Here is a 19,716-nt window from a genome sequence, read left to right as displayed (position 1 = left end):
TGGTCTCAAAGTAAAAAGAAGATAAATCAAAGGAGGAGGAGCTGCCAGATGGTAGCAGGTCCTTTCTCATTCAATGGATATTAAAAGAATGTGTGTGTGTGTGCGTGCGCCCACCAGGGAACCTAAATGAATGAGAATCAGTAAATTTATTGAGTTGCTACTATGTATCATGCCTTGATCTAAGACAAGAAGTTTGGAGGACAATCCTAATCTTGAATTGTTCCACTCACGCTTCTCCAGGAGTCATAAATCCAACACAGAAAGCAAATAAAAACACACATGACCCACATCTTTAAAAGCATTAGGAGATGCCACAAGCCTGTGGCTGCAGAGTGGTGTAAGGGAAGCTTTGGACAAGTTTAAGACACTGTGAAAAAGAGTAGAGGGGTGTGGAGGTCTTAGATGAAGCCCAGACAGAATCACTCCAGAAAGAGAAAACTGGGACTCCATGAGGTTCACAGCACTGACTACAGAAAAGATCAAAAGTGAGTAGGATTGGAAGTGTTGGCTGTGAGAGAGATGCAGATATATAGGGAAAGGATGGTACCTCTTGAAGATGGCAGTGGAAATAAAAAAGGAAAGAATAGGGAGAAATTAAGGATCCTGTAGAAATGAAAAAGAACCAGAACACCCCACACTCTTTCCCTTTCTCCTGCCAGCACCATCCATAATACCTATGTAGAGCAGAGAAGAACTGATATAAGAGAGGACTCTCAAACTAAGAACACAGTCCCTTGAATGAATAAGAATAGAACAAGCACATCTATATAAAACTGCTGTAAAAATTAAGAAAATATAAAACAAATGTATTTCAGCTGATAAAAATGCTTTTCAAAAAGCAACCATAAAATTAAAGAAAACTGTACACAACAGACTATAATTTAAATTAAATTTTCTTATTCAGGCTCTTGGGTATGTGAAGGCTAAAAACCCCCACCTTGAAGTGGTAATACAAAGGCTAAGAAGAAAAATGCACAAAAGCCAAAATGAAAAGAGTTATTTGAACTCCTGGGAAATATGAAAGAACAAACAAAATCAAATCAGAAATGAAGACTAAGTTACAAGATGCCCAAGGGAAAATAGATTGAAATGTCAGGTGACCCAATATATTTATATTTACATTAGATGTAAATGGTCTAAATATCAGTTAAAAGTCAGAGGTGGACAGAATGGATTTTAAAAAGCACATGACCCAGTGATACGCTGTTTATAAGAAACTTATATATTCAGATCTCTGATATTGGTAGGCTAAAAGAAGACGTAAAAAAATACATCATCAAAAACAAGCTGGACTGGTTATGTTACTATCCCATAAAACAGGCTTCAGAGCAAAGAAAATTACCAAAGACAGAGAGACATTATATATTTATAAAGGATCCAGTTCACAAAGAAAACATGGGAATCCTAAATGTATATACAGTAAACACCACACACAAAGCAAAAACTGGCAGAATTCAAATGAAGTTGACAAATCCCCAGTTACAGTTGGGGTTGTCAACAACCCTCTCTTAGTCCCTGATAGAACCATTATTCAGAAAGTCAGCAAGTACAGAGAGGAACTCAGTGACATCATCAACCAACAGAATCTAATTGGCATTTACAGAACTCTCCACCCAATTTCAGCAGAATATATTTTCCATACATATGCATGTGTATACCAAGATAAACCGCATCCTGGGTAACGAAACAAATGTAACAAATTTAAAACAGTTGAAATCATACCAAGTATGTCCTCTGGCCATAATGGAATCTAACTAGAGATAACAGCAAATAACAGGTGAAATAATTGGGGGGGGGGCTTCATCTAAATGAAAACCCTGTTGCACTACCCTTGCTTCTGAATGGTTATTGGCTTGGAAAATGGGAGAATAGATATCTTATCTGACAAAACGATAATGAAACATATTAGTTGATTATTACCCATGTCTCTTTGTCTTTGTTTTACAGCTTCTCTGTTAAAAGGACTGAAACATGCTAACATAGTGCTGCTTCATGACATCATCCACACCAAGGAGACACTGACACTTGTGTTTGAATATGTGGTGAGTAAAATAAGAATTCAGATTTTACAAATATAAATAAAATTCTTGTAGTATTATGATAGTTTCTTATTTAAGTTGCTGTACTGAAGTATTTTATCTAGTAAGTTTGTATAATTTTGAAAAATCCAGAAAAATGTTAAACTGAATTTTCATCAGACATATTATCTATTAATAACCTACTTGTCACTGGATATGCTGTAATTTTTCAGTTTATCAAATAGGATTAAACAGCATGACAGTGATCACTCCATCAAAGGAAGTCACAGACAATAATCTCCCCCCTCCCCTTTGGACTTATAACTTGGTTTCTCAGAGGCATTCTTTTAAGATTTTTTTTTTGGGGGGGGAGGGTGGGTGGAGGAAAGCCTGATACTTACAATTTAGATTTCATAGTTTTCCCCCTCAGTTCATGTTTCAGCTATTAATTAAAACTTCCAATTTGCATAGCACACAATGTAATGATCTTATTGTGTTGAGAGTATTACTGCTAGAAGACTTGAACTTGAACTCATAATTAATCTTTCTCCGTTTCTCCTAGAAAAACATATGGTATTTATGTAGCACCACTTCAGCATTTAACTGTGGAATCATGAAATGTAACCATGATAATTAACATCCCAATTTTCACAGATGGATCTGAGAACATGTAATTTATAAGATACAAATGACATTGGTGGAGACTTATTGAGAAGAGTAGCTATTGGTATTGTGAATGTATTAAGATCCCATTTTGTAATTACCATAATACTTTTTTAAAAATTTAAAATAGTTTCCATGTTTTCTTAAAAATATATAATAGAATGCATATTCGCAACATTTTAATCTTGCTAATGTCTGCCTGTGTCTGTTTATCATTTGAAAATTGTTGTCTTATGAAGAAGCCATTTATCTTCTCTATTTACATATAAATGATAGATACATTTGAATAATATGGTAATGTGGCTACAAGGACAGCTAGAGCTGAGCAGTTGAATATATTACATGCTACCAAGAATGGATGCAGATTCGCACATCAATGCAAATATAATTTCTTTTGTTTAATCGGTGATTTTGGAGTCAATAATGTAGTCAGTTGACTTGGAATTGGAATTTTTGTTTCATGTTTTCCAGTAGGTCTAGTTGCGATATTGCAATTAAATCTAGATTTTTCTTAGTATACTTGACTAACTTTTATGTTTTGTAGAAAAAAAGATTTCAAGAAGATACCTATTCCCTCCTCTAAAATTAGATGGTTAAGCTAAAAAAAATAGTTTGGCCTCTGAAATCAGTAATATTAATAGAGGAACTAACAGCAATAATATGAAAGTATGTCCTTCAAGTCTTAAGAGAAAACTAAATATATTTGTGAGGCTAAAATCATTTGATGATTTCATATTCTGTGGAAGTGGCCACATGAAGGAAATTCATTGTCCTGAAATATTTGCTAACTGATTAAGACCGACTTTTAAACATGTCCTGTAATATTTGCTAACTGATTAAGACTGTTAAACAATTACTCTTCTTTGTGTGAGTGAAATTTTCCCTGGTCCCAATTCTTGTGGACCCATCACAGGTCAATCAACCACATAATAGTGTGGACATCTGCAGTACTTTTCAGGCAGCGTTTTATTCCCAACTTCTCTGGGGGAGTTAAGACATAGCTTAACCTGTTCTGTCATAGAGAAAGAGGCAAGCTCATGTCATTCATGGTTTAGAACTGCCCTGCCTTGAGTCTCCTTGGGTGTCCCCCACTCCATCTTTATTTCCTCACCTCCCCATTGTTCCTGCCTTCCTCTTTTCCATCTAATCCTTGTCTTTTTCTATTCTTTTCATCTCCTGTCCTTTTGCTGTCTCTGGTGGAGTACTTTCTGCTGCTACAACTAAAGTTTGTTTGGGTTTTGTTTAAGTAAAATGTTCGAATGGATCTCTGAAATCAGAGCTGGGGTGGGGGTGGGGAAGAGTTCCAAGCTGTAGGAATATCTTACAAGAGTCTTCCCAGTTAGAGTTGGGGAGGTGTGGACCCCTTGGCAGCATTAGTGTGACTATGTGACAATAGCCCAGTATAAAATTAACTCCCCAGAATATTTCTTAAAGTTTTTTTTTTTTTATACTGCTTTTTCATTGCTTGTTGTTTGTACATCTACTGATATCTCCAGGTAGATTAAGGCTCCTACATATTTTAAAGGATTAATCAGATTGCTTTCCTCACATTATCTAACAGAAATAAATTCTACTCTTGTATGTTTCATAGCAATGGAAAGGCAATAGTAATTTCAAAGCATGAAATGCCTTGGGAATTAGAGCAGATCTAGGTGAGGGACATAAGGTAGGAAACAGGAGGGCACTGTAGGCTTGGGGTGATGAGTGGTGGATCAGAAAAGGAGGTGAAAGAATATTTAAGACAAGTATGACCACAATACTAAAAATCAGCAACTAAAATTTATTGTTTTATGCTGAGCAGTGTGCTGGGGTCTTTACATTCATTTTCATGGTTGATGTTCCCAGCAGCCTCATGGAAATATGAATATCACCATTTTATAAAGGAAAAGAAAACTAAGGATTAGGGAGATTAGGTGCTTTTCTAGGATCTTGTAACAACTAAGATAGATTCAGACCCATCTTACTCTGATTCCCAATTGTAATGTTGTTATCTCCCGCTTATTTTTACAACTTTAGTTAGATTGAGCTTTTGGTCAGAAGAGGAAAAGGAAATTTTCTTCTTTCTTTCCACCACCCTCTCTTATTCTGCTCTTAAGATCCTGAGTGCAGGGGCTTCTGGGTGGCTCAGTCGTTAAGCATCTGCCTTCGGCTCAGGGCGTGATCCCAGAGTCCTGAGATCAAGCCCCACATCAGGCTTCTCCACTGGAAGCCTGCTTCTTCCTCTCCCACTCCCCCTGCTTGTATTCCCTCTCTCGCTGGCTGTCTCTCTCTCTGTCAAATAAATAAATAAAATCTTTAAAACAACAGCAACAACAACAAAACAAAAACAAAAACAAAACAAAGATCCTGAGTGCAGTTAAACTGCTTTCTTGTTTAAATAAGTTTTGTGATCTGGTCAAAAGCCTCATCATTTAAGGTTTTAAGATTTTATTTTCATTACAAAATGTTTATTTTGTTTGTTTTTTAGATTTTATTTATTTGTCAGAGAGAGCACAAGCAGAGGGAGTGGCAGAGGGAGAGGGAGAAGTAGGCTCCCCACTAAGCAAGGAGCCTGATGTGGGACTCGATCCTAGGGACCTTGTGATCATGACCTGAGCCGCAGGCAGACGCTTAACCGACTAAGCCACCCACGCGTCCCAATTATGAAATGTTTTAAGGTTTCGAAAAGCAGACTTAGCCCCCAGTATATCACTGAGATCTACACACACACACACACACACACACACACACACACACACACACAGAACCTTGTTGTTTAGTAAGCCCTGAAATCAATATCAAACATTTTAATGTGCAGTTTCCTAAACTTAGTGATAATATTGCCATATTTCAAAATTGTTAACATCAAAGTTGTTTTCTAAAAAAAGATTGATTTTTATAGTTCCATGTAATTAATAGTACCCTTTTTTTGAAGAAGGGGAATGAGTAAGTTAAAACGTGTAAGACAGGGGGGCCTGGGTGGCTCAGTTGGCAAAGCATCTGCCTTCAGTTCAGGTCATGATTCCAGGGTCCAGGGATTGAGCCCCGTGTTGGGTTCCCTGCTCAGCAGGGAGTCTGCTTCTCCCTCTGCCTCTGCCCCTCCCCCTGCTCCTGCTGCCTGTCTCTCAAATAAATAAAATCTTTAAAAATAAATAAAGTAAAATAAAATAAAATAAAAAGTGTAAGAAAAATCCATACACCATGCCCATTGAAACACTAGATATGAAAGAAAAGTAAAATAACTTAAGATTCACTAGTACCATTGAATTTTTTTATTTGGATTTTAGTTAAGTGTTCAAGGTTTTTTTTAAGGCTCCTATGTAATTTGAGTTCCATGAAATGAAACACTCTTATTTATTTATTTATTTATTTATTTATTTATTTATTTATTTATTCATTCATTTATTCATTTATTTGCTTTTTTTTTAAATTTAAGTTTTGATAGTTAACATATAGTAACATGCTTATTTACGATAGTGTACATATTAAATAAATACATTTCTGTTCTTTGCTTTCAAAGAGAACTTGAAGCCCAGCTGCTTTGTGTTATTCCCACGAATGACATTCTAGGTTACACAGAAGCCTCGGGAGGACCAGAAAAATGAACTAAGTGATGAAGAGTTAGTGATGTGGAAGAGCACTGGGAGAAATGACTTTGGAGGTCATTATTAAAGCCCTTCAGTGGATAATAGGGTATTGCTAGTTTAGGCTGCCTCTTAAGTACTATGGAAAGCTCCTAAAATGTCTGAAATTTATATTCTTTTACACTTTTAAAGTGTGTAGTTATAATCCATGAGCTGCAAGGTGGGGGACCCGCTGGAAAATGAGCTGCTCAGTTTGTTCCTGTCTCCGTCAGGCAGCCCGTGGCTCCCAGTATTGCTGCTGTTCTGAGTACTATCTTCCTGCCATTGTTGTCCAATGTGAAGGAGCATTTTTAACCAAGGAATGACTCCGTTAGCTTGAGCAGTATATCTGGTTTCACAATGGTTTAAGACATTGTTGTAGTGGCCCTTTTCCTACATGGGTTTGAGTGTTGGCAGAGAAATACTATAGAAAATAGTGTAAGTGCTAACAATTTTTTTCTACTTAAATAGAAAGTTAAGTAATTTGGTTTTTTTCTTTTTCTTTTTTGGCCAAAGACAAGTAAGTGCCTCATTAGCCTATTTAACATCATGCTGATAAAAACAGATTCCATCAGTGGAAATAAGAATATTAATATAGTACATGTGATTGTGTAAATATCTATTACCATTAAAGCACGTAACTATTCTGTTTTTTATTACATGAGATCAAAGTATGTGTAGCAGAACTCTTTACTGCACATTTAATTATTATGTATAAGAAGAAAAAACAAACTTACAGCTAGTCATGATATTCACTGGAGCAGTCATTCTGTTTCTTCTGCTGTGGGGCAAACTAGTAAAATAGTCAAACTAATGTGCAACATTATGTAAAAACAATCTATATTACATATGAAAAAAAGCTGTGTCTCCAAAAATCATGAAAAGTGATTTATGAATCACCAAAATTCATATAAGTTATTATTTTTTTAAAAGATTTTACTTATTTGGGAGAGAGAGAGAGCACAAGTGGGGTGAGGGGCAAAGGGAGAAGCAGACTCCCCGCTGAGTAGGGAGCCCCATTCCGGGCTTGATCTTGGGACTCAATCCAGGGGCTCCATCCCAGGACTCCGGGATCGTGACCAGAGCCGAAGGCAGATACTTAACCTACTGAGCCACCCAGGCACCTCTACAAACCACTCTCTCATACATGTTATTCCATCAGATTCCATCTTTAGCCCTTTGAGGTACATAAGGCATATATTATTGTTACCCAGTTTTGTTTGTTACCCGGTTTTTTATTGAAAAGGAAAAATAATGCTTAGAGAATTTAAAGTGAAATCACTCAGGTAAGTTAAAAGGGTAAAGATAAGACTCCTGTGCCAAGATCCTTGTTATCCCCTCCCACCTTGTAGATGGCTGGTGTTGGGATGAAGACGCATCTTCATAGTTTTATATGATGGTCGGAGGTGTGTGTGTGATATTCAAATATGGGACTGGCAGCTGAAAGTTATGTTCTTTCTTTTCTCCCTGCCACACAATTTACCTCATTATTTGGTTTCTCTGCCTCATACATTTTGATATCTAAATCTATGAGGAATGCTTTAATTTGCATGATTTTAAACCCCATCTGTTCTTAAAAACTGTAGCTCTCCATCAGTATTCTGGTTTCCAGATTAAACTCTCCTGGGGCAATGGAACATTTTTCTGCTTCCTGTGAGATAAAATACATGTGCACATGTGCAGACACACACAGCTGTAAATGGGGATGATCAGGGGCGGCCTTGCCAAGAAGGTGAGAGGTATTTAGGTAGAAAATCTGAAGGAGGTGAAGGAGGAACACACATATATTTGAGGCACGTAGTTGGATTCACGATATATTTTCAAGGCTGAGCTGCTAGTATTTGATGTGGGATTTGAGAGATGAAGAGGAGTTAGAGATGACTCCAAGGATTTGGGCTTGAACGACAGGGGTAGTGGAGCTGTTGTGAGGAGAGATGGGACAGACTGCAGGAGGAGCAGAGCGGGGAAGACAGTGACTCCGATTTAAATGGGCTAAAGTTGACATGCGCTGTATGTGCAAATGGACATGTCACAAGGCAATTGAATGCATGAGTCTAGAATTTAGGAAAGAGATCCAGGGTAGAAATTTGGAAGTTGTCTGGGTTATAGATATTATTTGACAAGAGGATCGTATGGAATAACCAAGTGTGGTAATTGTTACATTGGTGGCCCTAAATGAACCATGTCTTTGTATACTCACACCCTTGTGCAGTCCTTACCCCTTAATCTACGCTGGGCTTGTGGTTGCTCTAACCAATAGAGCAACATGGTGGAAGTGACGCTCTGCCAGTTGTGGTCCTGACGGCTTCTCTTTTGCAATCTTGAGCATCCTGACCGGCCGCGTTCGAATTCTAGTTGTCTTGCTGAAGAGGCCACGTGGAGAAGAAGAGGCCGTAGAGGACATGGAAGAGAACTGAGAACCTAGAACACAGTGTAAAGTTAGGCCCTACATATCGGACTCCAGCCAAGCCATTTGCCCTGCCAGCCTAGCTAAGTGTCAGACGTGGGACTGAAGAAGCCATCTTGGGAAGGGTGAGGGAGGGTGGTGCATTCCGGGCTCACAAGTATCACATGGAGCCAAAGTGAGTTGTCCCTGATACGCCTTTTCTGAATTTGCAACCCAAGAATTGTTAGAAATAGTAACATGGTTGTTTTAAGCCATCCAGCGTAGGGTTCACAGTCAATAACTAAAATACCCTATAAGTGAATGAACACAGAAAATGGAAAAGAATTTTATGGACTGACCACTGGGGCATTCCACCATCAAGGGTCACAGTGATAAGGAACTATCAACAAAGGATAAGGAAAAGAAAACACCAGTAGGAAAGGAGACTATTCATGAATTCAGATGAAGCTGTTTCATCTGAGACTGAGTGCAAGAGCAGAGTGACCGGTTCTCCAGTGCCTAGCAGAGTCTGGCACATAGTAGGCGCTTAGCAGCTGTGTTTCATGTGAGTGAGTGAGTGACATTTGAAGCAGGAAAAGCAAGAGATTATAATAGTGTCACCACTTATGGCAAATAACCAAGAGAAAACGGAACTACTAAGTCATGTTTTAAAATTTTTTTCTTTATCTTTCTTTATCCATTTATCTACATTCCATCTTTAGTTTCCATGGACAGCCTTTTTTTTTTTCCCCCTCTCAAAGGGAATATTCTTCCAAGCAGAAAATGCAGAGCAGATCTGAGTCCACAGCAATCAGAGCAGGCCTTGGACAACGGGACAGTCAGAAACCACCTCTTTCTGTCAAAGGAATGAAAGGGCCTGGCGGCTCTGAATAAACGTACCAGTCAGAGTTCTCTCTTGCAAGCAACAGAAATTCTCTTTGGCTGAATTAAACAGACAAGTTTATTGCGAGGATATCATGTGGCTGACAGACCTGCTGGGAAGACTTTAAAAACCGGCAGGGACAGTGTAAAGCTGAATAGCCAGACTGGAGCCAAAATCACGCCACGGAACAGGCCACAGAGCACCCTGCTGCCACCAGGAGTGTCGGCTCCACACACTGTCTCTTACCTCACTGTCCTGACTGCCCTGGTGACCGGGGGTTATTACCTCTGCTGACGATGTCAAAATAGCATCGACATCCTCCCTGCTTCTCTGGGCTGTGTTAGCTCCTACGGCGGAGATCAGGTTGGTCCTGTGTGGTGAGGCGACACTAGGTCACATGCCCAGGTTTTGACTGCCCAGACCCCTGCGAGAGTGGTCTTCTGGCTTTTGCAACAGCAGCTGGGCCTTGCCTTCCACCAAAATGCATAAAGCAGGGGATTTTCACAACACAGGGAATACAGTCAGATACAGAACACACTTTGCTCAGTTCCCTGCTCTTCCCAATCCCCCCTCCCAAAACACCTCATGAACGTCCACTGGCCTGCGTTCATTGTGTAGCCCCAGATAAATCACAGCTAGAATGTGAAAAGAATTGCCGGCCGTGTATTCATAGAACTATCATTATAATCTTTGAAAAATCATGAATGAAGGTGAGCAGAAGTAATGCTGGTTTTTAAAAGGTGGTGTGGGGACACCTGGGTGGCTCAGTCTGTTAAGCATCTGCCTTTGACTCAGGTCATGATCCCAGGTCCTGGAATGGAGTCCCGCATGGGCTCCTTGCTCAGTGGGGAGCCTGCTTCTCCCTCTCCCTCTGCCTGCTATCCCCCCTGCTTGTGCTCTCTCTCTCTGACAAATAAATAAAATCTTTAAAGAAAAATTTAAAGAAAATGAAAAAATAAAAAGAAAAGGCGGTGGGAAACAAACCTGAACCTATAGCCATATAAGCACATGATAGAATGTTAGTGAAATTCAAAGCTAGATTTTTGGACTTTTAAGTCTAATAATCTTCATTCCCTCTTAGTAAGTAACAGTGTTATTTCTTCATTTCAGCAAAGCTTGTGACAGGGACTCTTATGACATTCTTAGAATAAAATTGAAATCCAGTGTCACAAGATTATTATTCCTTCAGTTTATTGCTGGATGAACAACTTCATCCAAAGTCTATTGATTAATGAATTGACATCAGGGTGGAGGAAAGTTTATTAGGGTATGCTGGAGGGCATTGTCTTTGACCTTGTCCTGTTTGATATTTTTATTAATGACTTAGATGAAGACATGGTGATGATGTGCTTGACCTATTTGTGTGTGTTATAGCTGGGAGCTATAATTAACACTTGGGGTGATGGAATCAGGGGTCAAAAAGAATCTGATGAAATGATGAGTGGAAACTACAGCGTGAATTGCTGTGGGACAAATGGAACAATATGGTTAAGAAAGAAAAAAAAGCAAGCCCAAGTTCATATGGAAAATCAGGGTGGAGGAAGGTTGACTTCAAAATGAAGTTAATTTTATATGGAAAAGACTCATAATTTCTTTGGTTCAACAAACTGGAGCAAACAGGAGTATGCACCTAGGGTGGCAAGAGGTCTGTGAACCATGTGTAACACAGAACCGGTGACGGTGCCAGGAAGATGTACTCAGGAGGATTAGATGCACTGGAGAGTAGCGAAAAGGTAATGTGTGTATTCCAGACAGGACAAGAAAGCCAAGTGTGAGAGTTCTGCGGCTAATTTTGGCTTAATGCTGGGAAAGATATTCAAATGTTTTGTGTCACTTGTAAATTGAATGCAACGTGTTGAAGTGTAATGAGTGCCTTATCACTGAAGTGTAATGAGTGCCTATTCAAGTAGAGGGTAGGTCGATCCACATCAGAAATACAGTAGGGAGGGTTCCTAACGGTACTCTATGCAAGGGATTGAAATATGTAATTTAGTATGTTATTTCATGTTGTCCCAACCAAAACCATGAAATCGGTTGAAGGTTCCTCCATTTTGCAGATGGAGGAGATTCATGCCAAGATGTCAGGTACTCCATGTGTGCCCTTTCCAGTGGCCACATTATATCATCTCCTGTGTCAAGTGTGAATCCAGGTAACTCCAACTTTACCTGGCAAAGGACTGACTAAGGTTTTGCAACTGTTAGGTGAACTCATTTCACTTGGCATAACTTTTAGAAGCAGAAGCACAACTTGTGGTCGTTCACTCCTTTCTTTCCTTCCTTCCTTCCTTCCTTCCTTCCTTCCTTCCTTCCTTCCTTCCTTCCTTCTCCTCCAACATATATAGGAACTGTCCTCCAGGGATTACCCTTGAGCTCCAGAGATACAAATATATATCCTTTGCTTTTATTTTTTATTTGAAGATGATGGTGATGATGATGATGTTGTTCAGTTAGCCAGCATATATATCCTTTGCTTTGAAAGGGTTGAAGTCCAACGAGAACTGTGATCTTAGGCTAGATAGTGTCCATGTGCCATTTGGGTTATAAGCTGCTGTCACAGATCTTCCTGTGCCATGGGACTGGAACACATTTGTGTTTTAGTGAAAACAGTGAGAAAACCAGATTTGACTTATGAAAGAATTTCTTTGTGGAAGAATTTCAAGGATGTTTTCATTTCATGTATGGAGAACTAGTTATGCAGTGTCATAGTGTGATGCTATATTCTGAAGGGGGCTGGGTTGTCATTCAGATCCAAGTACCAAACACGAACAGATGTAAGCATTGTGGATGACTGATTGTGCAGGCAGCGTAAATAAAAGAATTCTGAAGCATGAGGAGAGACTAAAGAGAAACAGTCTTGCTTTCAATCAGTGCTCTGTTATGAACTTCTCATTTTGTCTAATTGGTAGGACAAAGTCAATTAACTTCTTTGCTGTCCTGTACCCTAGTGGCTTTTTTTCATGTTAGAAGGAACCCTGGTCTCTTTTAGTCATTTTCCACTGTATTTGTCCATTTACTCTGTTGGGTGCTGGGATTTTAGTTTATTTTTCCTGTTTACATCATACTTATCTTCCCTGTGTTTTAGTTTTATTTCATACAGTTGCCATCCTTATTAGGAAGTCCTAATCATAGTTCAGTATTTTAATTCACATGCTTTAAGATAGAATTGTATCTGGTCTCTAACTGTTGCTACAGTAAACCCCTGATAATCCACAAAAACACAGTTTTGAGTACATTTCTGTAGATGAGACTGCTGTAATGAGAACCCATTCTGCCTCTGTGGGCTTTTTACATTTTTAATTATTTTTCTTTAATTTTGAATTTCATCATTTAAGCTATAGGCATGTAATGGGGAAGCTGGAATGATGTGCGATACTTGAAGAGAGTACACTGAAGAAAAGACTTTATTGGTAGAAGCAGATCATAGGGAAGGTAAGAACAGAAATAAAAAGAGAATTCCTTTAGAAAGGAAGGAACGTACTTTGCATATTGTTTGGATTTTTTTTCTAGCAGGAATTATTTCCATATTTCTTAAGTTAAGAAAACAGTAATCTTAGGAAAACTGAGCATGTTTCAGGGGACAGGTGGAGGCCATGGAGTGATCCATTAAATGTAATAAGACTGACAGTAATAATCAGCTTGGAGAAATTAGAGAAACGTTCCAGCTTTAGGTACTAAAGTTGTCGTCTGATGAAAGTATGCGACATCAGGAGAAGAGGATCAATAATTCCAGTTACTTTCACATTATGTTTGATTAGGCCATGAAGTAATTGAAGAAAAAAATCATTAGCAAATTTATCTCTAAGTGAGAAAGTATACATTATTATATATCATACAAAATGGGGTGTCTGCAACTTCTCACCGGTTTTCAGAATCAGTAACTTGATAAATACATTGCAATATAATGACTGTTTACGATTTTCTTTCCTTTTATTGTTGTTAGTGTTATTGTTGCTGTTACTGTTTTGTGCATTTCAAGAACAATTTAATTAACATCATAGAGTGTTTAGGATGTATTTTGTGCTTTGGTAAAGGGATGTTAAACCCACTCCAGGTTTGAATCATTCATTTTTGTTGATGTAATTGTTGTTTTTATGTGAGTTATACATCAGATGCATATGAAGAGTCAAGTAGTTTGATAGTTTGCTATGAAAAACAACAGTTTTTTACTTCCCTGTCTTTTAGGGGATTCTTTTGGATTTTCCTCTGAAAATCTACTAAGACTTTCTTTTATTACCACCTCTTGTTATTCACCTTTTGGCATCATCCATTGACTCCTATGTGGAAAACCTGAATTTAGTGTTTTTTTGTTTTTTTTTTCCATGATTCCATTTCTAACAAGTGAACACATCCTGTCCTGCTGTCCTGCATCCTCTCATCCTTTCGGTGGAGGTGTATTATAATTTTGATTAGATCAGAGGTTCAGTATTTACATTATTATGTCAATAAAAATCTTGTTTGTAGCTGAGGCATGTAGTATACTGTGATTACTTTTCCTCTTCAGTTCAACTTTTGGTTTCCCTGAAATTACTAATAATTTGCCATTTTTCATTTCTACCATGAATTTAAGGCCTTCTCAAGCCTCTACCTGGTGCATCTCCCTTCACTGGCTTCCTGGGATGCCCTTCCGCTGTCTCCTCAGCTGAAGCTTTTTCTTCCTCCATCTCATGTTGTTTTATTTGGGGGAACAGTTTCTGATAGCTTCACGGGAAAGAGTGTGTGAAAGATTTTTTTTTTTTTTTTGAGATATCTCATTTCTGAACATACCTTTATTCAGCGCTCATGCTTGATTGACATTTTGACTAGATACAGAATTCTGGGTTGGAAATAATTTCATTAGAATTTCAATAGGTTTGCTCTATTGTTGTCTAGTTTCCATAGTTTCTGTTAAAATGGTTTTCTTTATTTCCAGTCTTCTGAAGTTTCATGATGAAGCAAAAAATAGACCCGGATGTCAGCTTTATTTTCATTTGCACCTTTTCAATCTGGACACTTCTGTCTTTACATTCTTCTTCTTCTCTTTTTAACAGTTTTATTGAGATGCAATTCCCGTAACAGAATTCACTCTTTGCAAGTGTCTACTTCTGTTGTTTTAGTATATTCTACAGAATTTTTGGAACCATCATTAGTATCTAATTTTAGAAAATTATGTCATTTAACCAGAAGCCCCCTACCCATTAGCAGTCACGTTGAATTCACTACCTTTCCAACCCCTGGGAAACACTAATCTACTTTATGTCTCTGTGGATTTTCCTGGATGTTCCTTCTAAATGGAATCATTACTGTGTGACTTTTTGTGATAGACTTCTTTCACCTCGCGTCATGTGTTTGAAGTTCATCCATGTTTATAGCATGGATCAATACTTTTTTTTTTTCACATAATATTCCACCGTACAGATATATCATATCAGTCATCCGATGACTCTCAGTTTTTGAAAGGCTGTCACACTGTTTTTCAAAATGGATGCCCCATTTTACGATCTAACCAGCAGGGTTTGGGGGTTCCAGTTTTCCACACCCTCGGCAATACTTATCTGTCTTTTTTATTACAAGCGGTTGTTTGTTGGTTTCTTATTGTCATTCTTTGAATTTCCCTCCCAGCTAATGATGTTGAGCATGCACGTATGTCCTTCCGTTTTGAGAAATGATCTTAAATTATTTTGTTATGATTTACTCCTTTCATTTTCTTGTTTTTCTTTGGATCTTTTATTATTTAAAGGTTGAACCTCCTGTATTGCTTTTCTGATTTTCTTGTCTTTTCTTTCCCATTTCTGATTATTTTTCCTTTAGCCCACCATAAGGTGGGCTAAACTTAGTGTTTCATCTCTGCTATTGAGGGTTTTACATTTTAATATTATTTCTGAGATACCTTTTTGTTCTCAGAATATTCCATTTTATAATATCCTTATCTTGTTTTAAGGTTGCAGTATCTTTTCTTACCTCCTGAAATATTAATAATAGTCTTTTCTGAAGTTTTCCTAACAGCATTTTCTCTGTTTCTACCAAGCTGTTACTGTTTTTCTTTTAGTTTGTTCTGGTCTCTGGCGTAAATATTAGAGGCATTGGTTTGATAGCTGGTGATTCTTGGCTGTCTGGTCATACATTTATTTTTAAAGATTTTATTTATCTATTCGACAGAGAGAGAGTGTGCACAAGCAGGGAGAGCAGCAGGCAGAGGGAGAGGGAGAAGCAGGCTCCCCACTGAGCAGGGAGCCTGATGTTGGGCTTGATCCCAGGACCCTGGGATCTGACCTGAGCAGAAGGCTGACGCTTAGCCTAGCCGTCTGAGCCCCCCAGGTACCCCTGTCTGGTCATACTTAAAGATGAGAGCCTCAATATGTGGGCAGCTGGTTCGCTATTCATTTCAGTGTAGGAACCAACCAAGCCATTTTGCTGAGAAATCCTTGATACTAGTATCCATCTTTTCCTGCAGTGCTGAAAGATTCCCAGTGAAGATTCTTCTGAACTCCTGCCTGGAGGATAGAGGCCTAGCTGCCATTGTTCTGGAAGCAGAGTCAGGGTATAGGACCCCATGTAATTACCTGCTTCAGGATGGTATCCCTGTTCCTAGCTGGTTGAGTGTTCCAGCTCAGACTCTCTGTTTTACCCTCTCTAGGTTTGAGAGAGGCAGTTATCTATAAGCAGAGTGGGAAAGGGATCTAAAGATTAAATAACTACTGAAAAGACTTTCAACCAACCACTCTTCCCCCTTTCGGCCACTACATAGAGACTTGTTCATTCCCATGTCCTGTGCCACCAACCCCTGAGCCTTTTGGTTGTTCTGTTTGTAAATAGGGCTGCTTGTAGGCTTTCCCCTCTGCCAGGTTAATAAGTCATCTGTTTGTTTGTTTGTGTTTTTGCTATGCTAAACGTGCTACCATCTGTTTTGGAGCTTCTAAGATTTGGTGTGGGATTCAAGAGGGTGCAAAGTAGGTGTATATGCTCAGTTTTTCATCTTTACTTTGGAATCTCATCAATTCCTAACAAGTTTAAATATGAACAAATGCTCTAGCCTGTCATTGTGTAAACCACTGTGTAATTAGATCATTTTTTTCACATTGATGGTTGTAAAGCATATAAATCTTTGCTATTTATCAATTGTCAGAGTTCATCAAATGTGACAAGGCTAGTGGGAGTGAAGATATTTATATTAACTGTTATTAGATTATTGTCCCATCAGTAAAATTTTAGGCACATGGGCAGTGTCTAAAGTGCAAGTGTGCCTTTTTCAGTATGTCCTGTCTTGATGGAAAATATTTTTGTTTGATAAATGAGGTCGGTTAGTCATATTTTGTTTGTTCATTTTTTTGTTATAATTTGTTACGATGATGGTGGATGTTCATACACTATATGAGTATGTACTCATACATTTGATACGATTTTAAAGCCACTAAGAACATTTTTACAATGTTAAGTATATGTTTAAGAAAATAAACAATGGTGAGAAGGGTTCTGATTTTTAAATTTAATTATTAAGAACATATGCGACTCCTGGGTGGCTCAGTCAGCTAAGCATCCGACTCTTGGTTTTGGCCCAGGTCATGATCTCAGGGTTCTGGAATCCAGCCCTGCATCGGGCGCTGTGCTGGGTGTGGAGCCTGCTTGAGATTTTCTCTCTCTCCCTCCCCTTTTGCCCCTCCCGCCCTTAAAAATAGTATTAAGAATGTATAGATGGCTTATTTAGCCAGGTTCATTATGTTTTTGGTTGCTGTGTATAATTAGAGAACTCCTTTTTAGAAAATGAATATTTTAGTTGTTCTCAGTTAACATCCAACTTCAAGGCAGGAATTTACTTTTCTTTTTCTCACTGGCAGGTACAAGTCCAGTTAGAAATTCCCAAAAGAGGGGTGCCTGGGTGGCACAGCAGTTGAGCGTCTGCCTTCGGCTCAGGGCGTGATCCCGGCGTTCTGGGATCGAGCCCCACATCAGGCTCCTCCGCTGTGAGCCTGCTTCTTCCTCTCCCACTCCCCCTGCTTGTGTTCCCTCTCTCGCTGGCTGTCTCTATCTCTGTCAAATAAATAAATAAAATCTTTAATAAAAAAAAAAAAGAAATTCCCAAAAGATGCTCATTCAGAAACTGAGAAATTAATTTGTCATGGCAGCTATTTGCTAAGTAGGAATTTTCCATCTTCTAGGTTTTTCCTTTTCTCTTGATTATGCGATCTGTGTTTTAAAGCTTTGGATCTCAGCTATTAGCTTTCACTTCAGTCATCACAGGAACATTTGGAAGATTGAATTCATTTTCTTTTTTCCTCCTTCTATTTCTCTACCCTTTTTACTTGGATAAAAAAGTTAAAAGCATCAAGGAAAGATAAAATGTTGAATAGTCTCTAGCTAGAATTTAGGAAATATATTAAGGAAAGATACCTAATTCTAAAAAGTGAGATAGAAAGTCAACAGTGCTGGGGAAAAGGGGCATGGCAAGAGATAATTAGTAACAGAATATTTATTAGAAGAAAAGAAAGGACTAAGGATTTTTTTTTTCTTTTTCGGTAATCAGATTTCAGCTGAGTAAAAATACCATGAACTGAGTTATCTCTTGTAAAGGGTGGGAAAGGGCAACATAATCATTCTTGTTTGTCATCATGACATCTGGTAGGATGAATGGGCATCTAGTCTCCTTGAGGGCAGGGGCTGGTTTCTCTTTCAGTGTATCTCATAGTGAAAGTACAGTGGGAATTCTGGAAATCTTTCCCAAATTGATATGATTATTTCCATAGATTAGATGTATCAGACACGATTGTGTGTGTATGTGACAAACATAGTAGAGTGTTTTAGGGTTTTCATTAAAACACACAGGGTGTGACAGACTCAGAGACATGGGGTCTATATCCTCCTTTAAAGGAGGACTTGCTTCCTCGCTACAGGAAGTAGTCACCAGAATGCTTCCCCCTGTCAGCAGCTCCAGGATCTGCAGAGATCCATCTGGAATGAAGCCATGCCTTCTTCCAAGCATCCTGGATCTGGTGACTATGTGAGTTGGGGGTATAAAGACCTGGTCGTTTCTGCCCAATGCAGGGCGGCTCAAGTGCCAGGGTGGCCAAGGCTATATGGCCTGCATAGCACCTTCATTTCCTTTCCTTTGTCTAATCCTGCTTCCTTATCCTTCCTTCCACCTAATGAACACATTTTATTTCTTTTACATAATAAGCATGTTGTACCCCCAAACTCTATCTGGAGAACCCAACCTATGACACAGAGTCATAAAGATTAATTGAAACATATAATTTAACCCTGTAATTTAACCAGGATTTATTCTCTTTTAGGGAGTTACAGTTAGACTATGGGGTTCTGACTTAAGTATCCAAGTATACCAGACATTATATCAGAAAATCATAAGATGTTCAGAGTTCAGAGGGGGCAAAAGGATACACAGGATAGCAGGAACTTCTAGAAAAATTAACTTTAGATGAGGGATAATTGAGTGAGTTTATGAAATTGTAGCATGCCTTTGAAGTTAGTAAATCCTTGACAGCAGGTTCTTTTAAAAGTCAATGCAGCGATGAGCACTGGATGATGTATGAGAGTGTTGAATCACTACCTGAAACTAACGTAACACTGTGTGTTAACTATACTGGAATTAAGATTTTTAAAAAGTCAATGCAAATATATATACATATACGTAAGTATTTAATAGTCCTACTGTATTATCAGTGGGAAAATGTGAGTATTATTTGCCTAATGCTTAATACTGTATTCTTAATATTCAGATCCCAATACCTGGAGGAAGATCTTCCCTCCTTTCTGTTTTGAACTTAGGTCCTATGCTATGGGTGTCTTTGGCCAATAAATCATGAGAAAAAGTTATTTGTTATCACAGCATGCATAACCTGTCCTGTCCTGACTGATACACCCTAAGTTACTTAGTATCCAGCCACCCCAGAGAAAGTGGATACTACCATGTGTTATATTTCAAGACTTTTTTTTATGATTCATACTCAGATGCATGTTGTGTGTGTGTGTATGTATGTTTGTTTGTGTGTATACTATACTCATATACTCCATATGCTATTTTTTAACCTTTTGAAAAACTCAAAGAAGTTAGTGCTACCATTGTTTTGGAATCAATAAATGCAGCTATGTAGCAGTGTTTATCCACATTTTAAAATTCATGTGCCCTTTGTCTTAATATAAAAATCTCATGCTTTTCTTTGATGTCATTTTACA

At 38.4% G+C, this 19,716-nt stretch overlaps 1 protein-coding gene across 7 annotated transcripts in view; it reads left to right on the top strand.

The window, feature by feature from the left end:
- CDK14 (cyclin dependent kinase 14) overlaps nt 1-19,716 on the top strand; it is a 924,301-nt gene that overhangs the window by 363,137 nt on the left and 541,448 nt on the right. For all 7 annotated transcript variants that reach the window (XR_015724025.1, XR_015724024.1, XM_045793298.2 and 4 more), the window contains one exon: nt 1,948-2,042. Coding sequence is in view for 5 of the 7 variants with exons in the window: in XM_045793298.2 (XP_045649254.1) it covers nt 1,948-2,042 (95 nt within the window). In the remaining 2 variants the exon portion in view is untranslated. The remainder of the gene's footprint in view (nt 1-1,947; nt 2,043-19,716) is intronic.

Source organism: Ursus americanus, chromosome 3, assembly GCF_024610735.1.
Source record: "Ursus americanus isolate L20-20 chromosome 3, mUrsAme1.1.p, whole genome shotgun sequence".
Lineage (NCBI taxonomy): Eukaryota > Metazoa > Chordata > Mammalia > Carnivora > Ursidae > Ursus > Ursus americanus.
Note: the sequence above shows the minus strand (reverse complement) of the source record. Positions and strands in the feature narration are given on the sequence as shown.